Source organism: Gekko japonicus, unplaced genomic scaffold (genome assembly GCF_001447785.1).
Source record: "Gekko japonicus isolate JY-2015 unplaced genomic scaffold, Gekko_japonicus_V1.1 scaffold1453, whole genome shotgun sequence".
NCBI lineage: Eukaryota > Metazoa > Chordata > Lepidosauria > Squamata > Gekkonidae > Gekko > Gekko japonicus.
Window position 1 is genome coordinate 289,492 of NW_015167093.1, and position 13,048 is coordinate 302,539.

The 13,048-nt window shown below is 45.7% G+C and overlaps 1 protein-coding gene across 1 annotated transcript in view; it reads right to left on the reverse strand.

The window, feature by feature from the left end:
* PTPN5 (protein tyrosine phosphatase, non-receptor type 5) overlaps nt 1-13,048 on the reverse strand; it is a 72,904-nt gene that overhangs the window by 37,199 nt on the left and 22,657 nt on the right. The window contains exons 6-9 of the mRNA XM_015412895.1: nt 12,250-12,334; nt 5,602-5,681; nt 3,477-3,614; nt 454-564 (exon numbers count right to left, since the gene is read on the reverse strand). Of these exons, the coding sequence (XP_015268381.1) occupies nt 454-564; nt 3,477-3,614; nt 5,602-5,681; nt 12,250-12,334 (414 nt within the window). The remainder of the gene's footprint in view (nt 1-453; nt 565-3,476; nt 3,615-5,601; nt 5,682-12,249; nt 12,335-13,048) is intronic.

The following is a 13,048-nucleotide window of genomic DNA, read 5'->3' on the forward strand; positions in this document are numbered from 1 at the left end:
ATAGATCTTTGATTTTTCATAGTTCAGCTCCAATATATTTATTTATTTATTTATTTATTTATTTATTCGACTTCTATACCGCCCTGACCCCAAGGGGTCTCTGGGCGGTTTACATAGAGGGTTCTAAGAACACTTTTCCCTAGCTAGGGCCACATAGTGCATATATTACTACTTGGTACTTGGTGCCAAGTAGTAATATATGCACTTGGACACCTTTACCTTTACTTTACGACATCTTCGGCTTTCACATACTCTGTCAAAAACGCCTAACTTCTTGAACTATTATATTGCTTACATGTTTGGACATTGGGCAGAGGACTCAGTACAGAAATACTAATGATAGGTCAACTGTCCTATCCACACTGGGTGTAATTGCTGACTGGGCATGACTGGTATATAAGCAATCTTGGATAGGATTTTCATGTTGTTGCATATACGTCTGTGTGGTTTTACCTTTAGGGTAATAAGCCTTAACCGGTAATCATCAGCTTGTATCACTCTGTTAATGGTGATTTCAAGTCCTTCATAGGTAACCTGATCTTCTGGCCAGTATTCCGTACATTTCTGAAAAAAACATAAACAACAAATATAAAGCAAAAGATACAGTGAAGCTGAGTAATTAATGCAAATTGTTTCCCGAGACCAGTCCGTATAATATACTACGTCTACCAACAGCCACAGATCCAAGAGCAACTTCCAGTGTGCTTTCATACTCTCAGTGGAATTTCTGACATTTTTCTTTGAACAGCAGACCATTCTATCATACCGGATACTACTTTTAAAATTCTCTGTTTACCAGGTCCAGACTGTGGGAGGGCCTCATTTGTATTTTATGTATAAAAAGGAAAACGCCACCTCTTGCAGTTCTTCCAGACACATCAGGAGGAATTTTCCTTCTGACACCATCTGCTTCAGGCACATGTACCCAGTGCAAACGTCTCCACATAGATTTTAAAAAGTATTCTTTTTCTGCCCACGGCACTGAGACACTTATCCCCAAACACTCCACAGGCTATATGTAATGTCTTTAAGACAGGACAAAGGAATCCAGACCTGTCTCTCTTCACTGGATCAGTTTCTTGCACAATTGTTCAAATGTTCTGTTTTGTCTGCCTAAACGCAGGAGTTAGATAAAATTCAGCTAAACAAGATCTGCTTTAGTGTAACTGTTCTTGCTTCTTGAAATTAATGCTGCACTATCAGTTTATGCCAACTGGAACGCTTGTTACTACCATTATTCATCTCAAATTGTTTTACTATTCTATACTTTCTCCACTTGCAGCTTCCTGTGCTACAACAGCATCCATTGTAAAAAACTGTCAAATGTGCTAGCAGTTATCTATAGCTCCAAGGAGCTGAAATGAAGTGGAGTAAGAACGCCCACACATTTCTGTGGGTTGCCTGTCAGTTTCGATTAGACTTGATAAGAGTGCTGGAATACTAAGCCACTAATCCTTGCACTGTTGGAGTTAATGTATATAACAAAAACACAAAGCCTCTTTTTCTAGTATCATGGCAGAACAAAGGTTTCAGCTCTGCATCAACACAGTTCTTAAGAAGTTGTATTCCTATATTAATTTGAAATGGAGGAAAAGGGAAATATCAGGGCTTCGATGTTAGTGAGAAGGCGCTGTAGCCTACATTTACACCACAGTCTCATAGTACAAGTTAATTTTTGAAATAAGAGGTGTCAGTGAAAAAAAACGGACTTAATCAGATCTTTTGTTAATACAGAGATGGCTGAAATCTGCTAGGCTTTTGCACATTAATGAGGACTTCTAACTGAATACATGTCTTTCACAGGCCCCGGTCACACAGGCCGGATACCGCAGGGGGAGGCGTGGCTAATTGCCCCGGCGCAGTTTGATCCGCAATTACGCGGTACAGGCGGGTAAACGAGGGACCGGAGGGGAATGCCGTGTGCCGGCGCGATCACACCACGGGAGTCTGGAGGCAGCCCATGGCAAACGTTTACTAGTACCTTGGAGGTACTAGTTTTTTAACTCGCATTCTCGGCGGTAAGCCACGGGTGCGCTCCAGTTCCCAGATGTTGGGGTGTGATCGCGCCTGGATAATCCGCCCACCATCCATGCCTCTCCGATGGCAACTTTGCCATGTGACCAGGGCCAGAGAAATGTATATAAATGTGATGCTTCCCTAGCTCCTTGGTAACATCTGAATAGAGCTGCAGGTGAAATTTGGGAGGCACATGCTGGAATAAAAAATGGCAGCTGACCACAATCCACTCAGCCCTTCCAGTCAGATTATTTACAGGGTTTATCCGGACGAATAGTTGAACAGTGGCGCAGTTACATATCGACTTTTGCAAGCCAATATCAATATTATGCTGTATGCCTATGACTCTAGTGTAGAAGTCAGAAACAAAAGGTCCCTGAACCAAATCCAGCCCCCTAATGCCTGCAGTGACATCCAAGAATTAAAACAGGTGTGAAGAAAGTGGACTCAGTAGCAACGGAATTCATCACTGAGTACTTTCAAAGGCAGAGTCGGGGTGCTGGCACATCATCCCTCCCTACTGTGCCAAAATTGTACCTCAGAAATTGCTGACCGGGGCTCTAATGCAGTCACATTCAAAGTAGCATTCATTCCTGTAACTGAAGTATTAGCAGGTAGGGGAAACCCAGCTTTCCCAAAGGCAAAACTCTGGGGGGGAAATGTAATTTCTGTCGTGCACCAGAAGCACTATCTTCAGGGAAGTCACCTGTATCTCATAAGCATTATGTAAGAAAAGCAGGGCTATTTTTGGGCAGGAACGCACAGGAACAGAGTTCCGGTTGGCTCCCAAGTTGGCCACGCCTGGCAGGAACTCATTAGCATAACAGACCACACCCAACAGCAGAAACTCATTTGGACTGGCTACATTAGGGGTGTGTGGCCTAACATGCAAAGGAGTTCCTGCTCCAAAAAAAGCCCTGGGTTTTGACAACAAACAAGGTAAACAGAATAAGAAGCAAAAGGTGGGTGTGGCTGGATGACCACACTTCTGATAACATGGGGGTGTGGCCTAATATGCTAATAAACTGTGCTGTCAGGGGTGTGGCCTAATATGCTACTGAGTTCCTGCTGTTGGGTGTGGCCTGTCATGCTAATGAGTTCTTGCTGGGCTTCTTCTACAAAAAAAATGCCCTGAAGAAAAGTATATTTGTTCTCTTCAATAGTGAAACAGAGCTTAAATTTTGGAGGATGTGTTGTTTGTTAAGCCTTTATAACATACTGAAGTTAGCTGCACAGCAGAATTGTTGTTGTTGTTGTTATTTCGATTGGTTAATCGACCTATCCCAGCTATGCCAGGCTCTGGGCGATGTACAAGAGAGGCATAATGCCACTGAACAGAATACAAGTTTTTAAAATCCAGTAACTCCACAACTGGAGGTATGCTGTATTTGATCATTTCTGATGGTTCAGGTGCCCACTGTGGGAACATCAGCTAGAACACAGGATAGATGTAGCATTACCTCATTCATCTCTTCTATATTGGTGATCATGACAACAATCGGAGAACGCTCCTGCCACACCATTCTCCAGAAGTCACTGACAGTATTCACGATGGGTCCCTGAGTCGCAATGTACACTTTCTCTTCTCCTCCATAGCCCTGCCAACAAAGCAACAAGGTTTCATCGGTATTAAACTGTGCACAGTCCTTAGTCTGCCAGTCTTCGCACAGAAACTGGCGGTGAAACAGAAAAAAACATCCTTGCGTTTTCTCTCTGGCAGACATACATACGTACACACACACCAAAATATCCATAGGCCAAGGACAGAAGGCGCAGCTTCAGTTTATACCGGCCGCCAACAGTTGCTATGGCAATAGGAGCAATGTATGCAAGATACATGGCTAAGCCAAGCAGGATTCTGCAGGGTCTAGTCTAGCACAGGGGCAGTGAAACTGCGGCTCTTGCACACATATTGTGTGGCTCCCGGCAGGGTGGCTGGGGAAGCTAAGGTGAGGCATGACTCCTTGATCGGTCTTCTCTTCTCCAGCCTGGGTAGGCTGGGGGGGGGGAGCAGAGAAAGAAAGCAACTTTAACTTTAAATGCTTTCTCAAAGTCAAGCCGGCTGGCGTGGGGGCGTAGGGTTTGGAGAACACATTTAAAGTTAAAGTTGCTTTCTTTCCACCTCTCCCTTCCTTCCCCCCTCTCCCCATTTCTTTGCTTTCTTTCCACCTCTCTCTCTCTCTCTTTCCCCTTCCTTCGTCCCTCCCACCATCTATTTGCTTTCTTTCCACCTCTTTCTTTTCACGTTTCTTTCTCTTTCTCCCTTCCTTTGTCTCTCTCTCTCTCTTCCTTCCTCCCCCTCCCTCCCCATCTATTTGCTTTCTTTGTTTCTGTTTCTCTTTCTCTCTCTCTCTTTTTTCTTTCCACCTTTCTCTTTCTCTCTTCCTTCCATCCTTCCTCCCCCTCCATCTATTTGCTTTGTTTCTTTCTTTCTGTTTCTTTCTCTCTTTCCCCCTTCCTCACCCTTCCTCCATCTATTTGCTTTCTTTCCGTCTTTCTTTCTCTATTTCTCCATTCCTTCCCCCTCCCTCCCCCATTTCTTTGCTTTCTTTGTTTCTCTTTGTTTCTTTTTTTCCCCCCACCTTTCATTCTTTCTTTCCACCTCTCTCTCTTTTAGACAAATAAATACCATTAGCAAACAAATAAATATCACTGGACAAATAAATATCATTATCAATATCTGTTTTTACCCCTTCTGTTTTTATTTGTGGAAGTTTCATTTAATGTTAATAAAAGCAAATTTGCATATTAAAATGTATGTGATATTTGTTCATGTCTTGTGGCTCACAAACATCTGATTGTTATTTTATATGGATCTTACATTAAGCAAGTTTGGCCACCCCTGGTCTAGCATAACATTCATTTTGGTCTTTGCTGAATCCAAATAGTGTGGAAACAGTTAGTATGGATGACAAATATTCAGTGTCAGACCATTAAAAGCTGGTTTCCAAAATCATTTAAAATGTATTTTAACTCCCAGATTGAATACTACTCATAAATTAACGATGCCTAATAGGCCACACAGAAAACCACAAAGGACTGGTTCTCAAACTGTAAGTCTGGACCCAAAAGTGGGCTGCATGTCTCTCAGAGGTTGAGTTGCAAGTCCAGGATTTAGGAAGAGAAACAGGGTGAGCAGGGAGAGGAGGCCCTGGGAGACTTTGATGGCAAGTTTGAGGTTGCCTCTGCATAATATACACAATGGCTACAAAATACAATATGTAGATGAGCAGTGCAATATATTTACAAATACCATGCATGAAAAACAAAATATAAACTATTAAATTGGGTGAGAATCCTGCATTTTATGCTGGGGAGTAGAAAAGTAGTAGTAGTAGTAGTAGTAGTAGTAGCAGTAGCAGCAGCAGAAGTAGTAGTACTAGTAGTCACCCAGCAGCTGCACATGTAAGAGTGGGGAATCAAACCCGGTTCTCCAGATTCGAGTCCGCCGCTCTTAACCACTACACCAAACTGGCTCTCCAGTACAGAGTTACTTTGCCAGTGGGTCCTGAAAAGTACGGTAAGGCTGGAAGCCACTTCAGAAAATCTGAGAATGACTACCCTTAAGGATTGCTTCGTTCTTACCCTGATGTAGTTGGCATTGATGTAAGAGCTCAGGGGATCATCTTGATCGTCTGAGGTAAGGCACACTCTGCTATGAGGATCTAGAAAGCACGAAGTAATAACTTAAGTCATGCACTGCAAAGAAACATGAGATTGTTTTCACTTTTATCAGCACACTATACATAACAGCACAGAAGTAAGGGGTGATAATAATATGAACCAACCCAATGATCATTTAAACTCACTGGAAATCTTAAATGTGTTGGTCTGACTTAATAGATAGCGACACTGCACCCGCAGCAATGGGGAAGCAGGGTGCTCCAAAACCAGTTACAGTCTTTTAAAAACAAAACCCTTCCACAGCACTGCTGCACTGCATGGGGCTTTGACTGAACACTGATGTGTCAGCAGAGATGGGAGGCAGCTCTGACCGATTTCCCACAGCCGCTGCTCTGCGCTCGCTCCTCTCTTTGCCCCGATGGTACGTGTCAATTTCCCACTCGAAGCCGTGCGGCCACATTCTGACCAGCGGCTTTGCCTGATTTTGCCCGCGGTTTCGTAATCCTCAAAAGACAGGATCACGAAACTGCGGGGGGAATTCGGCGAAGCTGCGGGTCAAAATGCGGCCACGTGGCTTCGAGTGGGAAATTGACACGTACCATCGGGGCAAAGAGAGGAGCAAGCACAGAGCAGCGGCTGTGGGAAATCAGTCTGTGTTTCCTGTATCAGTGCAACTTGTAGCACTTCTGGCATCTAGTACTGAATTCTATATTTTGCTGCCACAAAATATTAGCTCATGGTTTTGGATAACTTGAAATAATCCATTCTCATCTGGTTACGCTGGCAGTTTGGAAGACAGAAAACATGAAGCAACCAATTTCTGCAAAAGACATCACTCGTTTTTAAAAAAAAAATTACCCACAACAAATATGTAAATCTGGAGAAGATATTTCCTACAAAATAAATATAAATTAGCTGAATTAAAGACTATTATCATTTCTCTCACTAACTGCAATTAAATGTAGAGTTGCAAGCAACTGATCATTAAGTTAAGTGCCTGTTTACCTTTCAGTTCTAACTGGAGTGAACATCTGTTTTAGACAACCTTAGATATTTTTACTTTTTTTTTTTCAGAGCAAGACATTCTGCTTTGCAGGCAAGTTTCAATTAAAGTACTTGCCGCTTTTAAGTATGAAGCTACAGCAGCCAAATACTTAGGGTAAGCCATGGAAGTGGAATAACCAAGTCCACAAAGCCATATATATATGTCCTTTAAGCTAGAGTTTATGGCCTCTCCCTTTCCCCCAGTTATGACATGTAACTGACATTGGCCCCGTTCACACGGTAAAGGTACAAATGGCAGGCGGATTATCGGTGCGCGATCACACCGCAACATCTGGGAAGCATAGTGCACCCGTAGCAAACCTGTGGCATCCCGCCGAAGATGCACAGTAAAAAAATACCTCAGAAAGTGCAGTAGTATCCGGAAAACGCGCGGCAGGGGCGGGCGTCTGATCACGGGAGTGCTAGTATCACGTGGCTTCCGGCGCCCGTCCAAGTCCCGTCGCAAACCAGATGGTTTCCCTAAGCTCATGCGCACGAACACTAAACTGGAAGCAGTGTTGCTCTGCGGAACTGCGCATGCGCACAAACACGGAACACTTGCCACACGGCTTCTTTTCCAGCTCCAGCATCACCGTGTGATCATGAGCTTCCTGCCACAGCACGAAGACTCGGGAGACTGTGTGATCGAGCTAACGTGCTTTATTTTGCGCCGGGGCAAACAGCCACGCCTCACCCCCGCGTTATCTGGCCCGTGTGACTGGGAATATAGTGCACTGACGTGTATGGCAGCTAATAGTCTTTGGCAGAGGAAAATTGTGGTAGTCCCAACAACAGGTAGGGGTTAAGCGTGTTTTCATTCTTTCAAGAAGAGCATGCTTGGACTACTATCACCCTTTCCTAACCTTGCCATCCCCTCTTCTCTCTGTCGTGCCCTGAAAAATAACAAATATAGAGAGGGGCTTTTTTTTGTTTTGTAAAGTGCCATGGACAGTTATGGTAGCTTAGCAAGGTGCCCCTTTGTCATCCTGTCTAAGAAACTGCAGGTCCTGCAAAGATCTACCCACACAGCCAACAAGACAGTACTATATTACAGTGGCTTCAAGACTCGCCTGTGTAACTCTGCCCATGTACTCATGCAAGATTTGCTCACCAATTTTTTTTAAAAATCTGTACTTATTACTACAATGCATCACTATAATACTTCTGATAAAATCCCTGGTCATCCCTCCCCCTCCTCCAAATTCCAAGCCCTCCTTTGATTAGTGCTTGACTACCAATAAAATTCAGGTAACCTCTTCATGATCTGTCATTTTTTTTGGATATTTTGAGGGAGAAATTTGATACAAATAAATAAAATAAATATGCAGGTAGGGCTTGAAAACAAACACTTGGTAGGTCTGCAGATATTAGCCTAGACCTGCATATAACTCAAAAGGGACTTGTAATTTGTAGATAACTAAATAGATGTTTCAAGATGGGTAGCCATGTTAGTCTGCCTGTAGCAGTAAAAAAGAGCAAGAGCCCAGTAGCGCCTTAAAGACTGACAAAAAATGTGGCAGGGCAGGGGGACAGTATTATATTACAGTGGCTTCAAGACTCGCAAGATTCTGAGGTACTCATGCAAGATTTGCTCGCCAACTTTTTTTAAAAATCTGTACTTATTACTACAATACATCACTATAATACTTCTGATAAAATCCCTGGTCATCCCTCCCCCTCCTCCAAATTCCAAACCCTCCTTTGATTAGCGCTTGACTACCAATAAAATTCAAGTAACCTCTTCATGATCTGTCATTTTTTGGGGTATATTTTGAGGGAGAAATTGGATACAAATAAATAAAATAAATATGCAGGTAGGGCTTGATAACAAACATTTGGTAGGTCTGCAAACACTTGGTAGGTCTGCAGATATTAGCCTAGACCTGCATATAACTCAAAAGGGACTTGTAATTTGTAGATAACTAAATAGATGTTTCAAGATGGGTAGCCATGTTAGTCTGCCTGTAGCAGTAAAAAAGAGCAAGAGCCCAGTAGCACCTTTAAGACTAACAAAATATGTGGCAGGGCAGGGGTCATTTTCCTGCGGGAGCGCACAGGAGCGGAGCTCCGGCAGTAAGGAGCCCAGGGGGCAGGCACATGCAACAAGCCCCGCCCCCTGCTCCCAGCAGTCCTCAGTTGGGCCACGAGGAGCAAGAAGCAGCCAGGTAAATTGCAGAGCCCCCCCTCCCCCAGCCCACCTTCAGGTACAAGCTCTCCCTTCTCTGCGAGGGCAGATCTGCACGTTCACCCCCCCCCCAATAGCTAGCAACCCAAAACAGTCCAATGGAGCCTAAGTGGTGGGTGTTGCCTTCTGACACAGTTCCGGTGATGTCAGGGGTGTGTGGCATATGCAAATAAGTTATGCTAATAAGTTATGCTAATGAGCTCCTGCACCTCTTTTTCTACGAAATGACCCCTGGTGGTAGGGTATGAGCTTTTGTGAGTCACCTCTCACTTCATCAGATATCTGAGGAAGTGAGCAGTGACTCATGAAAACTCATATCCTGCCACGTTTTGTTAGTCTTTAAAGTGCTACTGGACTCGTGCTCTTTTCTACACAATAGATGTTTAAAGATTCGAAGACTGAGGCTGTATTAAGCCTGCTATGTGAAAGGGAGCCACAACCGTCTAGCGAAAGAACAACAAAAGGGTTCACAGCTCAGTGGCAATGAGCATTAGCGATGTATATATAGGATCACTGGTTCAGCCTTTAGTCAAAAGTTGCAACTGAGGGACAAGAGAGGGAGGGAGGGTGACAGGCAGATGACCACCCTGACTGGGCAAGAAATGGCCACAGCCTTTATTAAGCACAATTGCAGGAGCAATGGCATAACACAGGGCAGGATCCGTAATAAGGCGACCCACCTGTCGGCCAGTGACACAACTGATCGCCCCAGCCCGTCTGCTGGGGGAGGACTACAGTATGGCTCCCACCACAGCCCACTGAACAAGAAAGGGGCCGGCTGGAGCAAAACACTCCAGCTTCCAGGCCCCCCTGGAATCCTCGCCCCTCCCTTGCAAGCCAAGGCCACCAAGGCTGCAATGAAGCCGATGCTGTGGCTCTCTGCCTCCAAGGATCTAAAGGGGAAAACCCTCTCTTCCTCTTGCTCCCCGGCCCCATGGCAGCAGATGTGGCCCCAGGTAAGTCCGGAACTATTACATCTCAGCAAGCAGAACTGGAAAAGGGAGCGTTGGCACAGGGGATTTATCCTCTGGTTAAACAGCTGAGCTGAACAAGACTGCTGTCAGTTCGAGCCCCGCACTGGTGTGAGCTGCCAGTCCGTGTCCCTAGCTCGGCGTCCACCCAGCGGTTCGAAATCTTCAGCGAGTAGATAAAATGGGTACCACTCCTTAGAGAGAGTGGGCACACTAACACCCCCCCGGTGGGGGTTGTGTTAGCCGATTGGATGGTCTGCGCGTAAGATCCGAAAGCCGAGAAAGACCTACGCAGTGTCGAAGAAAAGCCTGCAATAGGCCATTCGGCCAGACGGTGTCAGTGGTGCGCTGAGACTGAGACAATGCTGACTACATCAAGCGACGCCGGGGGGGAAAAAAAGAAGGAATGCTGCCAGAACACGCCTGGACCTTACAAACGACCAAACTCCGTCGACTACGAAATGTGTGTGATTTAAATGATATATGTTGTCCTCCCTTACCCCCAGCATTGTTAGTCCCATGTGAAAATTCAGGAGTAACTGTAAATCGCTCAGAGCCGGCAGCTCTGTATGGATTGAGCGATCAATAAATGGAAAGATTTTTTTAAAAAAGCTTTCTCCCTGCAACCCTAAAATGTGGCTTCTAGCCAGAGGTCACAATACAGGGCTAAGTGCACTATCATTGTCCTGCTCCCACCGCCACGGGCCGCGGTCCAGCCGTCCCCACGACTCCCAAGACCAACATGAGCTCCTATGACAGCCCAGGCCCCCAGACCCACACACTCAACACAAGGAGGAAAATGCCTTTGGGTGGAGCAGGGAGGCCGGGGATCATCGAAACCAGCCAAGCGGGCACGGCCTGCTGGCAGGCCAGTGCCCATGGCCACCATGGCCCCACGACCTCAGCCATGCCACTTCCCAGCAGCAGAGTCGCCAGCACCCAACTGTGCCCCCTAGCCCGTCGCCAGGCCTGACAAGTCCCCTGAATGCCGAGAGGCCCATCGGTGAAGGGGAAGCTCTGGGCAGCAACAGGGAAGCACCCACCAACTCTTCACAGCATGCCACAGAAATTCCTCCACTTGGGGGACCCAAGGGGCATCTACAGTTAAGAGGGGCAGGGCTACAAGGGGGCGGGCTGAGGAGGAGGAGCGTGACGTCACCGGGCACACTGGGGGCAGGGCCACGACCATCCGAGGGAAAACCATAGAGTTTTCCCTCGGATGACTGTGGCCCCGCCCCCAGCCTGCCCGGCGTGGTCGCGTCACTTCCGGGTGACACGCACATCAGGGTGGGGTTCCCCCGGGGCCCAATCCGCCAGCGGCGGGGAACGGGCCTCTGGGGCGGGGGTTTCCCCACCCCCCGGGGGGACTCAGCAAGCCTACTGCACTGCCATCTCACTCCCACCTCCCCTGCTGACTGTGTAACAGAACTGGAACCTTGCTTCTTACAGCTGTTCCACCCTCTAACCAGGGTACCCAAATCTCAGTTTATAGAGAATAAACAACTCCTCACTGCTCTAGAGTAACAAAGTCCTACCACTCATCCCTGGACTACTGAAGTTTTACAGAGCCATCCTAAGCAGAGTTTGTTGTTGTTGTTGTTCAGTTGCACAGTCGAGTCCGACTCTTCGCGACCTCATGGACCACATCACTCCAGGCCCTTCTGTCTTCCGTCGCGCTCCGAAAGTTTGCTTAATTTCATGCTCATTGCATTGATAACACTGTCTAACCATCTCATCCTCTGCAGCCCCCTTCTTCAATCTTTCCCAGCATCAGGGTCTTCTCCAGTGCGGGCTCCCTTCTCGTTTGGTGGCCAAAGTGGCCAAACCCCATGAACAGTAACAAAAGCAGAGTTACATCCTTCTAAACTGTTTGAGTTTAGTGGACTTGGAAAGATGTAACTCTACTTAGGACTGCATGGTTAATGGCTCATAAGACAGAGTCCATGATTATGTTCCCAGATGCTACAGTTAAAAATACATTTCAGGAATCACTTTCTCCATCATCATCCATATTTCTCCATCATCCACTGGGAGCCATATGACCACTCTATATGGTTTCCATCACTCTCTGGTCCTAAATGGCTATGAATAAACCCCTGTCACAAACCACAATAATGCATGACTTGTGCAGCAGCTGGCCAAAAGCCTGTCTTCCATGATCTCTTTGTTTATATGAACAGTCCACTGAGATAAATCTTGAATTTTTCAGAGATTTCTCTAGTTTCTATTATGGGGAAGCCATACGTGAAATTAGCATGTGGACAGCAAGTATGACTAATAACTGTTCCCACACATTTGAAACACTCCTTGCAGAATCTCACAATTGTAAAAGAAAAGCAAACACTTCAAAATTCTGTTGTAAATCTCAGCCGCCTGCAACAGTGGCTGAAATATAGATCTGGTGCTTACTTGGGAGAATAGTTTTGTAGCGATTCTTTCGCACCAAACCTGGAATATCATATTCCTTTGGGTCAATGAAGTTCATCGGGATTTCCTGTTGGAAATATACAACAGAAATTATTAATAGATGTATATGGGGCAGAATGAAATATCCTGAATTAAATGTAACACGTGATGAGGCATTGGGGGGGAAGGGTTGTTTTTACTTTGTAAGTCTGATTTCTTATTTTGGATCGATAGTATTGCTTTTGAAGTTGTAAATATAAAAACGTTTCTGAAGAATAATTTTGGCTAATGCACAGAAAGAATTAAATTTAACTTGTAGTATTATACAATAGTATTATAAGTAGCACTCCTGCTAGGTTAGCTCTCCTGCAGAGTTAGGATGCTTATGTACATAGAAGACAATGGGATTTTATTAGCCTCTATGTCTTACATCTGCAGCCCTTAGGTATAGGGACAGCAGGTAAATTGAACACTAGGGCAAGTAGTGAGAATCCCCATGAATAATTCTAAGCACTGGGGTATGTATGGAATTACTGCATAGTCCCTGGGCTATGGGAGCTGTGGTGGCTCAAGTGGTTAAGACGCTGAACTGCAGGCTGTGGAATGTCGGTAGTTCAACAGTTCAAGACCCGAGTGTGCCGCATGACGGAGTGAGCTCCCGTCTCTAGTTCCAGCTCCTGCCAACCTAGCCGTTCGAAAGCAAGACACTGCAAGTAGATAAATAGGGACCACTTCGGTGGGAAGGTCACAGCGTTCCGTGCACCTTGGTGTTTAGTCATGCCGGCCACAAGACCACGGAAAC